At 50.8% G+C, this 21,147-nt stretch overlaps 1 protein-coding gene across 1 annotated transcript in view; it reads right to left on the bottom strand.

Moving 5' to 3' along the window:
* The window catches only part of LOC135887357 (zinc finger protein 485-like), a 44,222-nt gene that overhangs the window by 8,905 nt on the left and 14,170 nt on the right, over positions 1-21,147 (bottom strand). Inside the window, exons 4-10 of the mRNA XM_065415131.1 lie at positions 17,660-17,786; positions 16,760-16,783; positions 14,982-15,067; positions 3,342-3,428; positions 2,673-2,799; positions 2,066-2,167; positions 701-1,731 (exon numbers count right to left, since the gene is read on the bottom strand). Coding sequence (XP_065271203.1) covers positions 701-1,731; positions 2,066-2,167; positions 2,673-2,799; positions 3,342-3,428; positions 14,982-15,067; positions 16,760-16,783; positions 17,660-17,786 — 1,584 coding nt within the window. The remainder of the gene's footprint in view (positions 1-700; positions 1,732-2,065; positions 2,168-2,672; positions 2,800-3,341; positions 3,429-14,981; positions 15,068-16,759; positions 16,784-17,659; positions 17,787-21,147) is intronic.

Here is a 21,147-nt window from a genome sequence, read left to right as displayed (position 1 = left end):
CCCCCTCTGCTCCTTGTCCCCTGACCATCCCTCCCAGGACCCCACCCCCTATCCATCCCATCCTACTCCCTGACTGCCCCCATCCCTATCCACACCCCCACCCTGACAGGCCCCCTGGGACTCCAATGCCTATCCAACACCTGCCTCTGTTCCCCATTCCATGACCACCCCCCCAAACCTCCACCCCATCCAACCGCCCCCTGCTCCCTGACTGCCCCCTGGAACCCTCACTCCCCACCCCCTTACCATGCCGTAGCCAGCCACGCCGCCGTGCTGCCTGGCAGGAGCAGTAGGCCAGAGCGCTGGCGGCACGGTGTGCTGAGGCTGCGGGGAAGGTGGGACAGCATAAGAACATAAGAACGGCCGTACTGGGTCAGACCAAAGGTCCATCTAGCCCAGTATCCTGTCTACCAACAGTGGCCAATGCCAGGTGCCCCAGAGGGAGTGAACCTAACAGGCAATGATCAAGTGATCTCTCTCCTGCCATCCATCTCCATCCTCTGACGAACAGAGGCTAGGGACACCATTCCTTACCCATCCTGGCTAATAGCCTTTAATGGTCTTAACCGCCATGAATTTATCCAGTTCTCTTGTTTATTCAGTTCTTGTATTATGGGAATAAGTAAATAACTTTTCCTTATCAACTTTCTCCCCATCACTCATGATTTTATATAGGGGCAGGGGAGGGGCCAGGGGCTACCCTCCTTGGCTGGGAGCCCAGGGGCTGGGCAGGACTGTCCCGCGGGTCGGATGTGGCCTGTGGGCCGCAGTTTGCCCACCTCTGGTCTAAGCACTTGTGGGGTCTCTCACCAGTGTGGATTGCCTGATGTCTGACAAGGCCTGACCTCCGTATGAAACTTTTCCCACAGTCTAAGCACTTATGGGGTCTCTCTCCAGTGTGGATTGCCTGATGTTTAACAAGGTCTGACCTCCGTATGAAACTTTTTCCACAGTCTAAGCACTTATGGGGTCTCTCTCCAATGTGGACTGCCTGATGATCAAGTAGGGTTGACCTCCGTATGAAACTTTTCCCACAGTCTAAGCACTTGCGGGGTCTCTCACCAGTGTGGATTGCCTGATGTCTGACAAGGCCTGACCTCCATATGAAACTTTTTCCACAGTCTAAGCACTTATGAGGTCTCTCTCCGGTGTGGATTGCCTGATGTTTAACAAGGTCTGACCTCTGAATGAAACTATTCCCACAGTTTAAGCACTTGTGGGGTCTCTCTCCAGTGTGGATTGCCTGATGTCTGACAAGTGCTGACCTCTGTATAAAACTTTTTCCACAGTCTAAGCACATATGAGATCTCTCTCCGGTGTGGATTGCCTGATGTTTAACAAGGTCTGACCTCCGCATGAAAGTTTTTCCACAGTCTAAGCACTTATGGGGTCTCTCTCCAATGTGGACTGCCTGATGATCAAGTAGGGTTGACCTCCGCATGAAAGTTTTTCCACAGTCTAAGCACTTATGGGGTCTCTCTCCAGTGTGGATTGCCTGATGTTTAACAAGGTCTGACCTCCGTATGAAACTTTTTCCACAGTCTAAGCACTTATGGGGTCTCTCTCCAATGTGGACTGCCTGATGATCAAGTAGGGTTGACCTCCGTATGAAACTTTTCCCACAGTCTAAGCACTTATGGGGTCTTCCCAGAAAGGTTCTCTGTGATTCCCCATGCCCAGTAACTTCCTGCTGTTGATTCCCCTCCTCGGTCTCACTCAGTCTCTCATCACCTGCTGGGAGAAAGACAATCCAGACAGAAGTCATTGTGCTGGGGAGAAATTAAGAGGAATAGCAGCAAGGGAAAACCCAACATACTAAAGCTGCACAGACGGAACAATTGGATTCTGTCTCCACTTCCCACCCAAACGTTCACAGAGAAGGAAAGTTGGGAAGGAAACTCCTGCAGATAACAGGACACGTGGAAAGCGATGTCATTGATATCTGCTGACTGCAGCCCTGCCCTGGGTGAGGTGAGGAAGAACTGAGGGCACTTATTGATACTTCATTTTTGGGATTCTCTACTTTTTCCTTCATTCCCCAGATGGTTTGAGTGTCAGTCCTCACCTGTGTGGGTGCCTCTCGGGATCTCTCTTTCCTCACAGGGCACCCACGGCTCTTCCCCTTGTTCCAGCCGGGTGATCAGGTCTGGTTTGGGAAGGGGGAATCCTGTGCAGGGAGTGAAATCAGACCAGATCAGGGGGCATGGAGGATTGAGAGAGCGTGTCAGAAAGAACATTCCGTGAGTGGAACCTGTCCCTGTGCTGTGCTGCGGAATCTAAGAGGACGGGAACGTGGTCACTGAGCCCCCTCGGGGGAGGCAGACATCTGGCAAGGTGAGAGGAATTGTGATACACACCCAGCTCTAGTGTTAAACCCCTGCCTATTTCTAAACCTGTGGAGCTCAGAGCCCTCCACAAGGCTGGAGCTGTTCCCAAGGAGGAGGGAGAAAAGGGATTCTGTGAGTGACTGAGGAACAACACAGACAGGACAATACACGGCTTTTCCACCTTGCAAACTAGGGGTGTTGGGTGGGGATGATTTAATATGTGCCTTAGGTTTTGACACCCTGGTCTCATTGGAGAGTGATGAGGGAAGAACCTGACCAGTGTCAGACACGCAGACCCCCTCCGCCCCCAAGCTTCCAATAACCAAGGGGGCAGGAATCCCTTACCCAGCGAGGTCACCATCTCATAGTTCTCCCGCATGACGTCCCTGTAGAGGGCTCTCTGAGCGGGGTCCAGCAGAGCCCCCTGCCCCTGGGTGAAATACACAGCCACCTCCTCGAAGGTCACTGGCATCTGAAACAACAAGAGTCCCCCACTCAGAACCTGCTGCCCCAGCCGCAATCCCACTAGTCATGGGGGAGGAGGGCCAGAGAAGCAGAATCCTCCCTCCACCCTGCTCAGAGCAGCCAGGAGGCTTCAGGGGGTAGCGAGAAGATGAGAGCTCGTTGTCCCCCCCAGCAGAGAGAGGTGGGCACATTTCCCACACGCCTGCCAGCCACAGGCTGATACGGGAAGCAGAGCTCTGAGCTGGGGACAGGGACAGAAATCCCAACAGCTTCCATTTGTATTTCACAGCAGCCTCGGGCCAGTGGGGTCAGGCTCCAGCATTGGGAGTCTGGTCAGTTTCCCCAGCCCTGCTCAGCGGGGTGTTTCCTGGTTCAGAAATGGGGGAATGTTTCCCCTCCCCCACACCCGCCACCAATGGGCCTGTTCAGAAAATCAGGCCCAGGTTGATCATGTTCCAGCAGGTTTATCACACCTCGTCCCACCCTGTGTGTTTAACCCCTCTGCAATACCCCTCCCCCAACACCAAAAGCTCCCTAAAACTCCCCTACCTGAGCCGGCTCCATCACAGCCATTTCCCTGCCCTGTCTCCTGGAAGATGGGCCCATCTGGAACAAACGTGGATGGGACTCCTCAGCCTGTCGGGGCAAGAGGGGCGATGGAAGAGATTACAGAAGGGGCTTGAGTCCATGTCCCTCCCCAATTCCCCCCAGGCTCTCTCTCTGCAGACAGACGCTATGATTCTATGACTGCCATGCTGAGGAAAAATCCAGTTAGTTCATTACCTCCACAGCCAGCCCTCCCCCTCCCCCCCCGGCCCCCATTAGAACTAAACCCACCAAGCCCCTTCTAAATGGGGCCAAACTCACCAGCTGGTCCCTGAAAGGGGGCCTTTGTGCAGAGTCATTTCGCTGCCCGGCTCCAGCCCTTTCCCCAGGTCTCTCCATCACCTGCAGGCTCAGGGGCTGGTATGGTTAGACTGGTTCCAGCCACTGGAGAAAGTGCCCCTGGGCTGGTCTCTGAGGGGTGTGATGAAGCGGGAATGTTCTGAATGTTTTCTCTGAATACCGAGTGTGTGCCTCAGTTTCCCCATGTGTTACTCAAGTATCAAGCTGGTGGGATACAGGTGTGTGATCATTGCAGAGACCTCTGGAGGGCGGGTGTGACTGCAGAGTGGCTGCCTGGGCATAGAGAATGGCCAAAACTCTGTATCCTGGCAAGCAGTGGCCGAAAACGGTCCTTTGCAAGGAGGCAGCCAGCCGAAGGTGTTGGAGAACAAAGAGAGAGGGGGAGACCAGGTGACCTGTTTTCCTGGGAAAGAGAGAAAGCACGGAGGAGGGGCAGCTGGGCATCATTGGGGATGGGGGGCTGGAAGCGGTCAGTCTCCAGGTTTGGGACTCACAGGGGAGAGTCCAGGACTCGGGACTCTGGATTCCCTCCCCCAGATGGACTTTGTGAATGCTCCTGATTTCTGTGCCAACAAGCTCTGTTCTATGCTGTGTTCCCAGTGACCAATAAACCTTCTGTTTTCCAAGCTGGCTGAGAGTCACAGCTGACTGCGGAGGTGGGGTGCACGGCCCATGTGGGGGAGCGTGTCAGGCTTCTCCTTAGGCTGCCCCCGGGGTTCAGGCTGGGGCTGTGCGCCCTTCCTGGGCTCCGCGCCTGAGGCCACATACTCAGCGGGTGGAGGGGAAGTTGGGTGGTGCTCAGGGGCTTGGGTCCTGCCTCTACAGTGGGGGGGGGGGGGGGGAGAAGCTTTCCTCCCTCAGCCCTAGGTTCAGGAGCACTGCCAGGTTTTCCGCTGCCCCGAAATGCCGCCCCCCCACAGAAGCGGCGGAAGGTCCCGCCACTGAAAAACCGCCACGGTCACCGCCCCCCAAATCACAGTGCCCTAGGCGACCGCCTAGGTCGCCTAATGGGTTGCGCCGGCCCTGCCAAGTTCACCCCCAACTGGCTGTACCCCATTCTTATCCCCGGCTCCCAGCCCCAGGCAGGGGGGCTCAAACAATCTGGTGGGCACTGAGCCATTGAACCAAACTGTAAACCGTGGATAGGATGGAAACCCCTTCAAGCCAGGGGGTGCGGCACGGCCCCACCAGCCTAGATCCAGTGCCTGAGCTGCCCCCAGCGCCCTGGTTGTGCCCATGGGCCCCGCTCCTTCCCCGGCCCCCAGCTGGGCCCCCCCACCCCCCACCCTCTGCCCCTCCCTATTTGCCCCCCTCAGATCTCCGAGCTGCAGCCTCCGTCCACAGCAGCGCGGGCAGGGAAACAAAGCAGCAGATGGGGGCGAGGGGGATGGGTGGTAACGTGAACCTGCCCCCGCCCCGCACACACCTGGAGCTGGCGGCAGCTTTCCCGGGCCCAGGGCGGGAATCGCAGCCAGCTCCGCTGGGAGCAGCCTGGGGCCAAACCTCCCCCTGCAGCCCGGGTGTGACGGGGCGGGTCTCTCTTACCTTCCCTCCGAGCGGGGCCCCCCCTGGGCAGGGGCCGGGCCGGGAAGGGGCCTGGCCAGGCTGGGGGCTCTGCCCTGGGAGAGGCTCCTGGGGAGCAGCGGGAAGGGCCCTGCTGGAGATTCCCCTCTCCCGGCTGCAGCCAGGGCTCCGGGCTCCCAGCACCAGCCGCCGGGGCTCGGGGCTCTCGCCAGGAGCCAGAGTCACCGCAGCGGCTGCGAGTCACTTCCTGCTGCCGGGACTGACCCCCGCGATCGCTCCCCCCAGAGCCGCCTCCCAGCTGCTCCTGGGTCCTAGCGATCAACCCATCGCATTGCAGCATCTCTGTGTCCGGCTCCTGTTCCACTCACAGGCTCTAATGTCAGAAGGGAGGAACCGTCTTTCATCTAGGCGGGGAATGAGTGTCACATTTTCCTAAAATACTGTGTTCTTCCCTTGCAATTGCATGTCCTGAACAAAGCTGTCTCTGATTCTGTTGCTTCCAACCTGAATGGAGTTCGCTTCTTCCACACCACTCTGACACTTTTTACCAAAATACTTAATGAACTTTAGGAGAAACCAGTAAACATGCACAGAGGTAAGCGGGGAAATGGTCCTGCTATTGCGGGGAACTTTCCTGATTTAAACACCCCCCGGTGGAATTGAACAGCAGAAGGATCTGAGTCCTCGCTCCCTCTTCCTTCACCCAGAGCCTGCCTCACCTTGCGGGCTCCCCTTCCACTCCCCTGTGTGGCAAAGTCCTTATAACCCCGACAAGGCTGGGCCCAGGCTTCCTGAGGGGCTCGTCCCCCACCCTGGTTGTGACCACTCAGGACACGGGCTAGAGCATCCCCACTCGGGGGCACTTCCTCCACTCTGGACTCTTCCCTGACCTCTTCCCTGGCCATTGTCTATACCCCAGAACAAATGCAATTTATTAAACAGCAACTAATAAAAGAAATCAGGAAACAATGGGAAAGGCAAAACGAAAACTCTTAGCCCCACTCTGTGGGCACCGGGGAAGCACAACCAGCGGCTCTGGAATGTCAGGGCAGTTCACAGCATACGCGTGTGCAGCACATTTCATTAGGGTGTGCACCCACGGAATTTTATTTATTTATTAAGGCGAACATTTATTGAATATTCAATCAAAAAGGATATTATATTTATTCATCAAACTAAAGAAACTAAAACGTAACTAATTTTTTTTAAATTAACATGTAAACTTTACTTAAAAATACAAACTTAAAAAATGAGACACAAAATACAAAATTTTTGCTGTAACGATAACCAGGAGTATATAAAGATACAGTCAATTTTCATGATCTTTATCTTTAACCAGATAATGAGCTAACCCAAGTTGACCAAAACAGATTAAGGTTTCTTCATCTTCCTGTCCTAGAGAATGAGACGTCGCTCACCAGGTGTTATGGACTTAAATTCCTCAATCACATCATTGTAATTAACTGATGAAGCCAGTTCTTGTTCAGTGTTCAAAATCATGAGTGAGTCGAGGCGCTGTTGGGAAATTGTACTTCTTAGTTTGTTTTTTACATGTGCTAGTTTCGAAAAGGCTCGTTCACATGAATGGCTTGTAACAGGTAAGACTGCAAAGCATTGAATAGATTTATAAAAGGTCTGGAACATGGAAGACCGATCTGATTCCTTTAGCCAATCAAGCCACTCTCTGGTGGTGTTCGTCATGCTACCTTTAGGAATAGATCCGTTATAACCCCGAAGCAATCCGACTTCAGCTTCCAACTCATCCAAGGACACTTTAAATTTGTTGGCAATGATTCTCATATTGTCCTTGCCAATGTCTAAGCTCAGCAGTTTTCCCACTGTAGTCACAATTTTACAAGTCTTCTGTTCAAATCGCTGATCAATGACGGTAATCATTGAGTCTAGGAGTGGGTAAAATGAAGTTATTCTCTCCTGCTCCTCTTTTGTATCAAAGTGATGCTGGGACTCAAAAGCGTCATCAATACGAGTGGACGTTTTTCTCTTCTTAACTGGGGGAATTGATATATCATTCTCTACACACATTTTCACACTGTCATTGAAAATAGATTGAAAATATTCTGGGCCACTTCTCATCGCAGCCAAAGAGTTACACAAGCTTTTCACCCCTGTCATTGCAGTAAGTAAATTGAGATCTGGAGCTTGAAGGGCCTTACTCACTTTTACCACCATCCAGAGAATAGAGTGCATCAAGTGAAGGGCAAAGATGAACTGGAATGAATTTAGTTCATGGATAAGTGAGTTGTTTCGATAATCTCTTGTAAAGCTTGTAAAATGATGGAGTAGTTTTGTTTTACAGCGGCCACTGCTTCTGCTCTGCATGCCCATCTTGTGTTTGACAGTGACTTCAAAATCTTCAACTAGGATCCTACTTCTTGTGAAATCTTCTCCATTACTGCATGTCGCACAGGACTCCCCTCCATGAAGGCATAAAGAGTCTGAATAACACCAAAAAAATCCAAGACAGTTCTGTTTTGTTCACTTGAAGTGCACGCATCTACTAGGACGAGGTTCAAACAATGCGCATAGCAGTGTACATAGAGCATTTCACTGTTTCGTTCTTTACTTTTCATTTGAGCTCCCGCAGTACATCCAGACATAGTAGATGCACCATCAAAACAGACGGACATCACCAGTCAATTTTAAGAATGCCAAGGACGTCATTTAACTGGTCAAAAATAGACTGAGCATCAACTGTTAATAGTCTCTGAACAGACACAAAATGTTCAACTGGACTATGTTTTTCATGGTCAAAATACCGCACCACAACGGACATCTGTTCGCGGTGTCCACAGTCAGTAGTGTCACCAGCAATTATTGAGACCATTTTTCCATTTAGTGAAGACACAATCTTTTGTGGCACAACGTTGTGCAAGGCCACAATTAAATCATTGATGTGGGTGTGCCTCCCTCCCTGGTCTCCTGCCCAGCGCGCCGTCGTGGCAGGGCGAAGTGAGGCTGCGGAGGAGGGGGGACAGCTGGAGGGGCCGGGGGCTAGCCTCCCCGGCCGGGAGCTCGCAGGCCAGGCAGGACGGTCCTGTGGGCTGGATGTGGCGCGTGGGTCGTAGTTTGCCAACCTCTGGATTAGGCCTCCTGCTCAGGCCCTGGCTGTGCTGCAGGGATTCTGTGGGTCAGACACATGCTCTGGCGGGGGCCACATGCCCTCAGGCTCTAGGTGACAGGACCTCCTTCACAGTGTGCCTGTATAGGTGCAAATCCAGAGGGCAAATAAAAAGCCCCCCCACTTGATAATCTCTGTAAGATGATTGGAGGGGAAGGGGGGCAGACTCCTGATCTTTGAGCACTTCTGGCTGCTGACCTAGTTCTGTCCCTGCCCTCCCCCAGGGTTCCACAGGATGCAGGCCGTGGACTGGGACATCCCATGGTGGGTGGGGGTGAGGGAAATGCCAGTAAGATGGAGATGACTTCATCAGCTTCCACGTCCAGCCTCAGGCACCTTACCCCTGTCTGCATCTCGACTCCACCTCTCCCGGAGCCATGGTCTTTCTCCCAGCCCCACCTCAAGGGGGCGGGGGGGGCACAGACAGTCTAAAAAGTATTCCACTGGGCCCAGAGCAATTCCAGCCGCTACGCCTGTGCTTTGCAAGGCTAAACCAGTCATGGTGGCAGCCGGGATGGTGGGCAGATGCCCATGTTGTGAACTCTTTAACATGTTACCAGTACAATTTTAATAGTTGAAACGGTTACTTTTTACATGCTATTTTCCTCTCTAGTCTGGACACCTGCCTTGTAGCTTCTGAGCCTCTAGGCGGAAGCCTCCACAAACCCCCAAAGCTTCCCTGACTGGGTGGGGCAGCCCCTCCCCCACTCCTGCCCCATGGGGTGGGGAAGCTGCCATTGTATCTTTGCCTCTCCTTCTCCCCGACCCCCACCCTCTTTCCCTCCCTTCCCCAGCCAGTCTGCTCTTGCTCTCACAGCCTCCCCGCAGCCTCCTCTCCCCATGTCCCCCCTTTTCTTCACAGTGACCCCCCCATTCAGAGTGTCCCTCTATTGTAGCCCTGTTCCCATCTGGCCCCTAAGACTTCCCTAATTCCCCTGCATCACCCCATCCCCCCTTCAGCCATTCCCTGCCTCCTGCATCTGCCCCTGACCCATCCCTCATCCCCCCTCAATCGCACCTTATCTACACCCCCTTCCCCTCTTCAGCCCTCTTTCAGTTCCCCCTTCCTCTCCCCCCTCCCAGGTGTGGCTGTCCCAGCCTCCAGTGCAGCATGGGTTGGCTTCCCCCTGCTCTGCACACAGTGAGAGATAGGAACCTTCCCTGTAGGAATGTGCTACCTGTACCAGTTGCTGATCTGTAACTGGCTTGTAAGAAACTGCTATTGGAAAAAAAAACTGCTCTCCGGTGTAGCAAATGACTACAGATAGCAGTTTGTCCCCTGCACTCTTTTCTTGTCCCCTGCACTCACAGCAGGACTAAGTATTATCTTCTAGACCATTCCTGGCAGGTGTTTGTCAGGTGCATGACCCCCTGACCAGTCAATTTTTGCCCCCTGCTCAGATCCTGGCTGCCCTTCTCCTCCAATTTGCCCCTCTTAACCCCGGTAAAAAGCAGTCAGCACAATCTTACGCTTAGTAAGGGCAGAGTGAAGGGCAGTGGCTTCAGCAGATATTACTGAGCATGCTCAGTTCACCATAAGTAGCACATTCCTACAGGGAGCAGTTTTCTGTACTGCACCTGCAAGAGAGTGAATTAATCCACCCCAATGGGTGATAACAGCTATGTCCGTGGGAGAACCTCAAAACATAAATAAATGCCAATTGACTCTCCTTCGGCAGGAGGCAGGCAAATGGGAAATGCCATCCACAGGGGATTTCCCTGTCAGATAAGATTTCCAACTCTCCCAGGCCAGGCGCCATTGCTGCAAATGGCATCTAGTCCCAGAGAGTAGGCAACCCCACTGGCAAATGAAAAATTTTCACCGCAGACCCTAGAAGAGGCTGAAAAGCTGAAGAATGATCAGCTCTGGTCTGATCATGGGCAGCAGGTATAGCAGGGCGGGGGAAGGGAGGCTAAGCAATGGTCGTTGAAGCATGAAGGGACAGAGGAATCTTTAGCACATCTGGCATGTAAATACCTTGCAACTCCAGCTGCAACAGTGTCATAAAATTGCCTCTTCTCCCTTGCAGCATTATCGCCTGCAAATGAAAACAAACTGGTTTGTCTAAGCGGTTGGCAGAAAATGAAGTAGAATTGAGTGGACTTCTAGGCTCTAAAGTTTTTAATTGCTTTATTTTTGAGTGCACTTATATAACAAAAATAATCTATGTTTCTAAATTACACTTTCATGATAGGGAGATTGCACTACAGTACTTGTATGAGGTGAATTGAAATACACTATTTTTGCTTTTCATGTTTACAGTACAAATATTTCTAATACAAATAATATAAAGTGAGCACTGTACACTTTCTATGCTTTGTTGTGATAGAAATCAATAGATATTAAAATTTAGAAATTTAACAAATTTCAATTAGTATTCTATTATTTAACAATGTGATCCATCGAGATTAATTTTTCTACCCACAATTATTTTTGAGTTAATCATGATTAGTCAACCACACTGCTATTTCTTCCATTTTCTTAACAATACAAGTTTACATTTCAAAGTTCTAATCTATATAACTTGGAATGGTCCCAAATACCATTTACAGACTTTTCTAACATGTCTCTAAAGGTTGAAATCTGGGTCAAATAGCCTGCAAGGTTCTTAACTCTTTCGGGCCAGGTTGTAGGGCTGAAGAATGAAATCACCCTTTTAATAAATTACACCTACCAATATGGCTCTGCATACTTGCAGTGAAATTACTGTAATGAAACCACCTTTTATTATTAATGAAATTGTCTTTTTATAAATGAAACAGTGTTAACCACCTTTGGACAAATTATGTGTTAGTAGCTTATGAAGAATTGCTTTGGAAGAATCTGTTACTGTAACTCTTTGCTTTTTAATACATTGTAACTAAAGTACCTTCATATTGTAACTAAATCCCCATCTTAAACCACTGATACATTGTAACTAAAGCAACTCCATATTGTAACTGAAACTCTGTTTAAAGTTAGGTGTGTGTGTGTTTCATATAAAAGTGTGAATGTGGGTGTGTGATGGGATCAGTCCCTGAGGCCAGTTCATCTCAAAGACCAGCTGCCAGCACCACCCTGATGGCTGAAGAACAATATGGGCGAAACTTGCAAAAGAACCCACCCAAGAGAAAGAAAAACAAAAGCCCCATCAAGAAAAAGATCAAAGTCACATCTGCCATTAACTGATGACTCATGGCCATACAGTGTCCAGGGGCAGTGGGACAGGACAGGATCGATGGACAGAAACATATAAAAAGATGGGTGCAAAACCATAGGGTTCAGTTCTTCTTCCCGTTCTACACTCATCCTCCAGGAGCATCGGTGCGCCCCGACAGGACCCGGCTACCCTCCTCATGACTAGACCACCTGGCCAGTGGACTAGTACGAGCAACTGAGGCTGGTAATTATGTTCCATCTGTATAAGAGTGTGTGGGTGGGTGTGGATGTGGGTGGGTGTGCGGTAAACAATCTTGGCTAGGAATAGAAACTGAGGCCTTGGCTACACTTGCAGATGTACAGCGCTGTGAGTTAAACCTGACTTCGTGCAGCTGAGTAGGGAAAGCGCTGCAGTCTGTCCACACTGACAGCTGCCCAGCGCACTGTCGTGGCCACATTTGCGGCAATTGCAGCGCTATTGGGAGCGGTGCATTATGGGCAGCTATCCCACAGAGCACCTTTTCCCATTCTGGCGCCGTGGGTTGTGGGAAGGGGGCATGGGTGCGGGGGATTCTGGGTCCTGTCCCAATGCCCCGTGATGCATCGCTTCGCATCCCAGAAAATCCTTTGTTTCCGTCCACCTTTGGCGCCATCTTTCAACGGTTTCTGTGCAGTGCGATCTGTCTGCGGGAAATGGAGTCCGAACTGCTGAGGCTTATGCCGACGAGTCTCACCAGCACGTCACGTTTGGCTGTCGAACTATTCCTTAAGATCCAAAGTGACAGTGAGAGTGAGGGTGAGGAGTCCGACGATGCTATCGAGCCGCATAACGCGTATGACACAAAATTGCTTGTGGCATTCACGGACATGCTCAGCATCGTGGAACGCTGCTTTTGGGCTCGGGAAACAAGCACCGAGTGGTGGGATCACATCGTCATGGAAGTCTGGGATGATGAGCTGCAGAACTTTCGGATGAGAAAAGCCACTTTCATGGGACTGTGTGAGGAGCTAGCCCCCACCCTGTGGTGCAAGGACACGAGATTGAGAGCTGCCCTGCCAGTGGAGAAGTGGGTGGCTATTGCAATCTTGAAGCTAGCAACTCCAGACAGCTACCGGTCCATCTCAAACCAGTTTGGAGTGGGAAAGTCGACCGTTGGAATCGTGTTGATGCAAGTTTGCAAGGCCATTAATCGCATCCTACTCAGAAGAACCGTGACTCTGGGTAACGTGCAGGAAATAGTGGATGGCTTTGCACAAATGGGGTTCCCTAACTGTGGAGGGGCGATAGATGGGATGCACATTCCTATTCTGGCACCACCCCACCTAGGATCAGAGTACATTAATTGGAAGGTGTATTTCTCTATGGTTCTCCAGGCGCTTGTGGATCACCGTGGGCGTTTCATTGACATTAACACAGGCTGGCCCGGAAAGGTGCATGACGCACGCATCTTTCGGAAGACTTGGCTGTTCAGGAAGATGCAGGCTGGGACTTCTTTCCCAGAGCGGAAGATCACGGTAGGGGAAGTTGAAATGCCCATTGTGATTCATAGATTCTAGGACTGGAAGGGACCTCGAGAGGTCATCGAGTCCAGTCCCCTGCCCGCATGGCAGGACCAAATACTGTCTAGACCATCCCTGATAGACATTTATCCTTGGAGATCCCGCTTACCCATTAATGCCGTGGCTCATGAAACCCTACACAGGAAGCCTTGACAGCAGCAAGGAACGGTTCAACTACAGGCTGAGCCGGTGCCGAATGACTATGGAGTGTGCCTTTGGCCATTTAAAGGCCCGCTGGCGATCTCTGTATGGGAAGCTGGATTTGGCCGAAAACAGCATCCCCGCAGTTATATCCGCGTGCTGTGCCCTTCATAATATTTGTGAAGGGAAGGGTGAAAGCTTCACTCAGGCATGGACCTCTGAGGTTCAACACCTGTAGGCTGAATTTGCACAGCCAGAGAGCAGGGCTATTACAGGGGCCCAGCGCGGGGCTGCAAGGATTAGGGATGCCTTGAGGGAGCAATTTGAGGCTGAAAACCAGCAGTGATATCTGGTGCCCTGCACGGGAGTGAAGTGCAGTAGTTCCAATCTTTAGGAATCAGTGTCTGCTTAGCAGACAAGCAGACTTGCAGTGCCTGTTTATTTCCTGGGCTAAGGAGTCTTTTACTTTATGCAATAATAAAGAATGTTTTCAAAGCCAAAGAATCCATTTATTGAAAAGAAACAAGGGGGTGGAGTGGGGAACGGTACAATCACAGATTCGCTTATGTCCTGTCTGGTGTGCTGTGCAGTGAGTGTTGCACTTCAGGACAGCTATACTGCATGGTGATGGGGGTTGAGTGCAGAGGTTAAGGGTCGTGGTTTTCAGGGCTGGGTGGTGAAGATACTGGTGTTGGAGGCAGCAGGTGGCATGAAGAACACGGAAGTTGGGGAAAGTGGGTTGGAAGTGACAGTGGGGCACAACGGAAAGAGTTTTGGGACAAGGGCTGTAGGGGGCGGGTGGCGTTTCCATTTGCAGTACTGCTCCTCTTTCTGCATGGCTACCAGCTTCTGGATAGCGTCTGCTTGCGCTCCAGGATGCTTATGAGCCTATCAGTGCTTTGCTGCCGGTGCGCGGTGCTTTGCCGCCAGTGCACTGCGTTTTCCTGGCGGATCCTGCTTTCTCTCTCCCTCCAGTCCTGTGCTTTCTCATTCTCTTTAATAGATTGCCGCATCACTTCTTGCAGCATGTCTTCTTTGCTTTTTCACGGTCTCTTCCTGAGTCTTTGCAGTCTCTGAGCAGGCGATAAGAGGGACGGCTGAGGTCTCAAGGTTGATGCGGCTGTATAGGCAAAATGCAACATTTAACAGAGGCAGCATTGTTTATACCAGACAGAGGAATGACTCCCCCCGCACTTAAGGAGTAGAAAACACACAGGGTCTACACAATAGCATAATTTTCCCATCCAAAACAGAGCACACATATCCCACGGGAGCCTCAAAATGGTGAGTAAGGGGGACTGATTGTTTCAGGGCTGCACTGTCCTCTGGGTTTCTGTGCCTTGGGGAGAGCCAACAGCTGCAGGGGGCACCTACACTGAACACTGTCCCAACATTTTCCACAGCAGTTCGTCCTGGACGATATCTCGCTGCTGAGGGTGACCTGGGAAGCAAGGGAGGGTCTTCTACTGCAATGCGGCTTCCGCCCTGGCCCATATGGAGCTTGCCTGTGTGCAGCAATGGTCCCCCTGCCCCTCGCGGCACAGTGACGCGGACACGTTAGCCTGGCTGGGACAAGGACCACGGTGGCTGTCCCGATAAACCTGCGCAAGCGCATTGCACATGTTCTGGATGAGACATTCGAGGAGATTACCGAGGCCGATTACCGCAATGTGATAAACCACATCAATGCACTATTCCGCATCTAGGCATGCATGCCTAACCCTCCTCTCCCAAAGAGCCCGCACCAAAAAATTCCTTCCCGAAAAAAAAAACTGCTTACCGGGAACGTGCTCTTCTCTTTGTCCTCCACCAAGTACCGGCCGCTGCGACTGGCTACCTTCCTCCTGGCTCGAGAAGAGCTCCTGGCTGCATGGCTCCAGGGATTCCGGGGTGTCTCCATCTGGCCCACCACCATGACTCCCATTTTCCTCCTCCTCCTCCTCTTCCTCCTCCACCCCCACACTGGCTCTGAAGTGTCCATGGTGGTGCTTGGAGTGGAGGTGGGGTTAACCCCAAGTGTCGCATCCAGCTCTTTGTAGAATCGGCAGGTCGTGGGGGGAGCACCCGAGCGGCCTTTTGCATTGCGGGCTTTGCGGAAGGCACTCCACATTTCCTTCACTTTAATCCTGCACTGCAGGGCGTCCCGGTCATGGCTCCTTTCCATCATGTCCTTCGATACCTTCCCAAAGGTATTGTAATTCCTACGGCTGGAGCGCAGCTGGGACTGTACAGCTTCCTCCCCCCAAACACTGATGAGGTCCAGCAACTCGCCATTGCTCCATGCTGGGCCTCGCTTGGCGCGTGGAGGCATGGTCACCTGGAAAGATTCGCTGATAGCACTCCACACCATGTCGGGCTGAGCAAACAGGAAGGGGATTGCTTGATGTTCAACAATATTTGACCTCTGTATGAAACTTTTCCCACAGTCTAAGCACATGTGGGGTCTCTCTCCTTTGTGGATTCTCTGATGTGAAGCAACGGCTGACATCAGTATGAAACTTTTTCCAGAAATTAAGCAGTTATGGGATCTTTCTCCCATGTGATTTGCCTGATGTCTAACAAGGTCTGACGTCTGTATGAAACTTTTTCCCCTGTCTGAGCAATAACGGGGTCTCTCTCCTGTATGGATTCTCTGATATTTTATAAGATTTGATTTGTTTGTGAAACTTTTCCCACAGTCCAAACACTTATGGGATCTCTCTCCTATGTGGATAGCCTGATGTCTGACAACGTCTGACTTCCATATAAAACTTTTTCCACAGTCTAAGCATTTATGGGGTCTCTCTCCTATGTGGCTTATCAGTGCTACCTTCCAGTTCAAGTAGTTCTTGCCCTCAAGGCATTGATAGGGTTTCTGTCCTGTGTGGCTTCTCCCATGGTTATTAAGATCTGAGCAGTTATTGAAGTTTTCCCCATGGACCAAGCACTGAAGTGATTTGTCTCCAGTATGAATTGTCTGAGGCGTAACAAGCTGTGGTCTCAGAACGAATCCTTTTCCATAACCAAGGCATTCATAGCATTTGTCTTCCTTCCGGGTTGTCTGCCGGGCTGTGGGATCCCTGTATCCTTCCCCACAGCTAACAGATTCATCAATTTGCTCCCTTGAGTGGTTTCCCAGAAGCCTCTCTGACCTGTGCCAATTTCCCCACTCTTCTCCCTGTTCCAAGCACTGGGAAAAATTCCCTTCAGCTCTTCCCACAAAGGTCCCCTCTGGTTCCACTTCCCCTGCTGGGAGAGAGAGAATCCAGTCAGGAGTCATTGTGCCTGGGAGAAAGAAAGAGGAATAGCACAGAGGGAAAACCCAACATACTAAAGCTGCAAAGACAGAGCAATTGGATTCTGCCTCCAAAACCCGGCCAAAAATTCACAGAGAAGAAACATGGGAAGGAAACTCCTGCAGATAACAGGACACGTGGAAAGCAATGTCAGTCATATCTGCTGACTGTAGCCCTGCCCTGGGTGAGATGAGGAAGAACTGAGGGCACTTACTGATACCACATTTTTGGGATTCTCCACTTTTTCCTTCATTCACCAGATGGTTTGTGTGTCAGTCCTCACCTGTGCAGGCACCTCTCAGGAGGCCTGTGAGGAAACAGAGATAACGATTGGGCACCCATGGCTCTTCCCCTCATTCCAGGTGGGAGATCAGTTCAGGTTTGGGAAGGGGGAATCCTGTGCAGGGAGTGAAATCAGACCAGATCAGGGTGTGTGGAGGATTGAGAGAGCGTCTGTCAGAAAGGACATTCCATGAGTGGAACCTGTCTCTGTGCTGTGCTGGGAGAACATGGAATCCAAGAGGACGGGAACATGGTCACTGAGACCGCTTGGGGGAGGCAGACGTCTGGGGAGGTGGGGGGAATTGTGATGCCCTCACTAGGAGTTCCTAGGATCTGTGCTCTCTGGGGGCCCTGCTGACGCATACCCAGCTCTGGAGTTAAACCCCGGCCCATTTCTAAACCGACAGAGCCCAGAGCCCTCCACATGAGTCCCTCCACAGAGTCTCCTTCCTTGGAGGTTTTTAAGGCCCGGCTTGACAAAGCCCTGGCTGGGATGATTTAGTTGGGAATTGGTCCTGCTTTGAGCAGGGGGTTGGACTAGATGACCTCCTGAGGTCCCTTCCAACCCTGATATTCTATGATTCTATGGCTGGAGCTGTTACCAAGGAGGGAAGTGAACAGGGATTGTGTGTGTGAATGAGAAACAACACAGACAGGACAATACACGGCTTCTCCTCCTTGAAAGCGAGGGGGGTCGGGTCGGGATGATTTAGTATATCCCGTAGGTTTTGACACCCTGGTCTCACTGGAGACTGTACGGAGATGCAAGTCTCTCTCACACGGCAGCTGTGCATTACGGAGCCCATTCCCCTCCAATCTAACTGACCAGGGAAGAAGCTGACCAGTGTCAGACATGCAGACCCCACAGCTTCTAATAACCGAGGGGACGGGAATCCCTTACCCAGCGAGGTCACTATCTCGTAGTTCTCCCGCATGATGTTCCTGTAGAGGGTTCCCTGAGCGGGGTCCAGGAGAGCCCCCTGTCCCTGGGTGAAATACACAGCCACCTCCTCGAAGGTCACCGGCACCTGAAACAACAAAGAGTCCTGCACTGAGTACCTGCTGCCCCAGCCAAAATCCCACTAGTCCAGGGGTGGGGAAACTTTTTGGCCTGAGGTCCACATCGGGATTTGGAAACAATATGGAGGGCTGGGTAGGGAAGGCTGTGCCTCCCCCAAACAGCCTGGACCCGCCCCCTATCCACTGTCAAGGCTGTATCCCTACTTTGAACTTTAGGGTACAAATGTAGGGGCCTGCATGAAAACTTCTAAGCTTATCTACCAGCTTAGCTCTGGTCCGCTGCCACCATCTTAAGAATTCCCTCCCTGGGAAGCCTTGAGAAACCTTTCACCAATTCCCTGGTGAATACAGATCCAAACTGCTTGGATCTTAAACAAGGAGAAATTGACCCTTCCCCCCTCCTTCCTTTCACCAACTCCTGGTGAATACAGATCCAAACCCCCTTTGGATCTTAAAACAAGGAGAAATTGACCCTTCCCCCCTCCTTCCTTTCACCAACTCCTGGTGAATACAGATCCAAACCCCCTTTGGATCTTAAAACAAGGAGAAATTGACCCTTCCCCCCTCCTTCCTTTCACCAACTCCTGGTGAATACAGATCCAAACCCCCTTTGGATCTTAAAACAAGGAGAAATCAATCAGGTTTTAAAAAAGAAGGCTTTTAATTAAAGCAAAAGGTAAAAATCATCTCTGCAAAATCAGTATGGAAAATAACTTTACAGGGTAATCAAACTTAAAGAGCTCAGAGGAATCCCCTCTGTCTTAGGTTCAAAGTATAGCAAACAAGATAAGCACTTTAGTAAAAGGTACATTTACAAGTTGAGAAAACAAAGTAAATCTAAGACGCCTTGCCTGGCTTTTACTTACAATTTTGAAATAAGAGAGACTTGTTTAGAAAGATGGGGAGAACCTGGATTGATGTCTGGTCCCTCTCAGTCCCAAGAGCGAACAACCCCTTAAACAAAGGACACACACAAAAGCCTTTCCCCCCCCCAAGATTTGAAAGTATCTTGTCCCCTTATTGGTTCTTGGGGTCAGGTGTCAGCCAGGTTACCCGAGCTTCTTAACCCTTTACAGGTAAAAGGATTTGGAGTCTCTGGCTAGGAGGGATTCCATAGCACTGTACACAGGAGAGCTGTCACCCTTCCCTTTATAGTTATGACACGCCCCCCAAATCACAGATAGTGTTGGACGTCCGGTTCCACACTGGCTGTGATTTCTTCCTGGAGCTCTAGGAGAAAATAGAGTTAATAAAACACATGTACCTTTAGACATACTACTGATTATATAAAAACTAACAATATGTTTCATTACAAGAACAATTGTTAACCAGTTAACTCTGGGAAACTTTCCCGGGAGAGTGCATCAGCCACTTTGTTAGAAGCTTCCGAAATGTGTTGTATTTGAAAATTAAAATCTTGGAGAGCTAAACTCCACCGAAGAAGTTTTTTGTTATTTCCCTTGGCGGTATGAAGCCACTGTAGTGCAGCATGGTCTGTTTGTAGTTGGAACCGCCGTCCCCAAACATATGGGCGTAGCTTTTTCAGCGCGTACACAATGGCGTAGCATTCTTTTTCGCTGATTGACCAGTGGCTTTCCCTCTCAGACAGTTTCTTGCTGAGAAACACGACAGGATGGAATTCTTGATCCGGTCCTTCCTGCATTAAAACTGCTCCCACGCCTCGCTCGGACGCATCTGTGGTTACTAGGAACGGTTCGTCAAAGTCTGGGGCCCTTAGCACAGGGTCAGACATGAGTGTTGCCTTAAGCTGGTTAAAGGCCTTTTGACACTTATCAGTCCACTGAACTGCATTTGGCTGTTTCTTTCTGGTTAGGTTTGTCAGCGGGGCGGCGATTTGGCTGTAGTGTGGTACAAATCGCCTATAATATCCGGCCAAGCCTAAGAAGGATTGGACCTGTTTCTTTGACTTTGGAACCGGCCACTTTTGGATAGCATCCACTTTGGCCTGTAGGGGATTTATAGTTCCTTGACCCACCTGGTGCCCCAGGTACGTCACTCTGTTTTGGCCTATTTGACACTTTTTAGCCTTAACAGTTAGTCCTGCCTGCCGGATGCGCTCGAAGACTTTTTTCAGGTGCTCCAGGTGTTCTGTCCATGAATCAGAAAAAATGGCCACATCATTGAGGTAGGCAACTGCAGATTCTCCCAATCCTGCTAGGAGACCATCTACAAGTCTTTGGAAGGTGGCGGGTGCATTTTGCAACCCGAAAGGGAGTACATTGAATTCATACACCCCTGCCTGGGTGACGAAGGCTGACCTTTCCTTAGCGGGTTCATCTAGTGGTACTTGCCAGTACCCTTTGGTTAAGTCTAAAGTAGAGATGAATTGGGCATGTCCCAATTTTTCCAATAGCTCATCTGTGCGTGGCATTGGATAGTTGTCAGGACGAGTTACAGCATTTAGCTTACGGTAGTCCACGCAAAAGCGTATTTCCCCATCTGGTTTGGGAACTAGAACCACTGGAGATGCCCATGCACTGGTAGAGGGGCGGATTATACCCATCTGTAGCATGTCCTGGATCTCCCTTTGTATAGCCGCTTGGGCATGAGGTGACTCCCGGTAGGGTGGGGTTCTAATTGGGTGAGCATTACCTGTGTCAATGGAGTGGTATGCCCGTTCGGTCCGTCCTGGAGTGGCTGAGAAAATCGGTGCAAAGCTTGTGCACAGCTCCTTTATCTGCTGTCGCTGCAGACGTCCCAGGGTCGTGGAGAGGTTCACCTCTTCCACGCCACCATTCCTTTTTCCTTCATAGTACACACCTGCAGGCCACTCCGCATCATCAGTTTCCTGGGCTGTAAACTGGCAAACGTTTAATTCTCTAGAATAAAAGGGCTTAAGAGAATTAACATGGTATACCTTAGGCTTTATGTTGGAGGTGGGGGAGGCTATGAGATAGTTAACAGCTCCTAGGCGCTCCTGGACCGTGAATGGTCCTTCCCACGACGCTTCAATTTTATGGGCCTGGAGCGCCTTTAAGACCATGACTTGGTCTCCTACTTTGAAGGACCGTTCTCTGGAATGTTTATCATACCAGGCCTTTTGCTCTTCCTGAGCATCCTTTAGGTTTTCTTTAGCAAGGGCTAAAGAGTGTCGGAGGGTGTTTTGTAGGTTGCTTACAAAGTCTAGAATGTTAGTTCCTGGAGAAGGCGTAAACCCCTCCCATTGCTGCTTCACCAATTGTAATGGCCCCTTAACCTCGCGGCCATACACAAGTTCAAATGGTGAAAACCCTAAACTGGGATGTGGTACAGCCCTGTAGGCAAAAAGCAACTGCTGCAACACTAGGTCCCAATCATTGGAGTGTTCATTTACGAAATTACGTATCATGGCCCCCAAAGTTCCATTAA

The sequence above is a fragment of the Emys orbicularis genome, chromosome 13, assembly GCF_028017835.1.
Source record: "Emys orbicularis isolate rEmyOrb1 chromosome 13, rEmyOrb1.hap1, whole genome shotgun sequence".
NCBI lineage: Eukaryota > Metazoa > Chordata > Testudines > Emydidae > Emys > Emys orbicularis.
The sequence above is the reverse complement of the archived record's forward strand: the minus strand, read 5'-3'. Positions and strand labels throughout refer to the sequence as shown.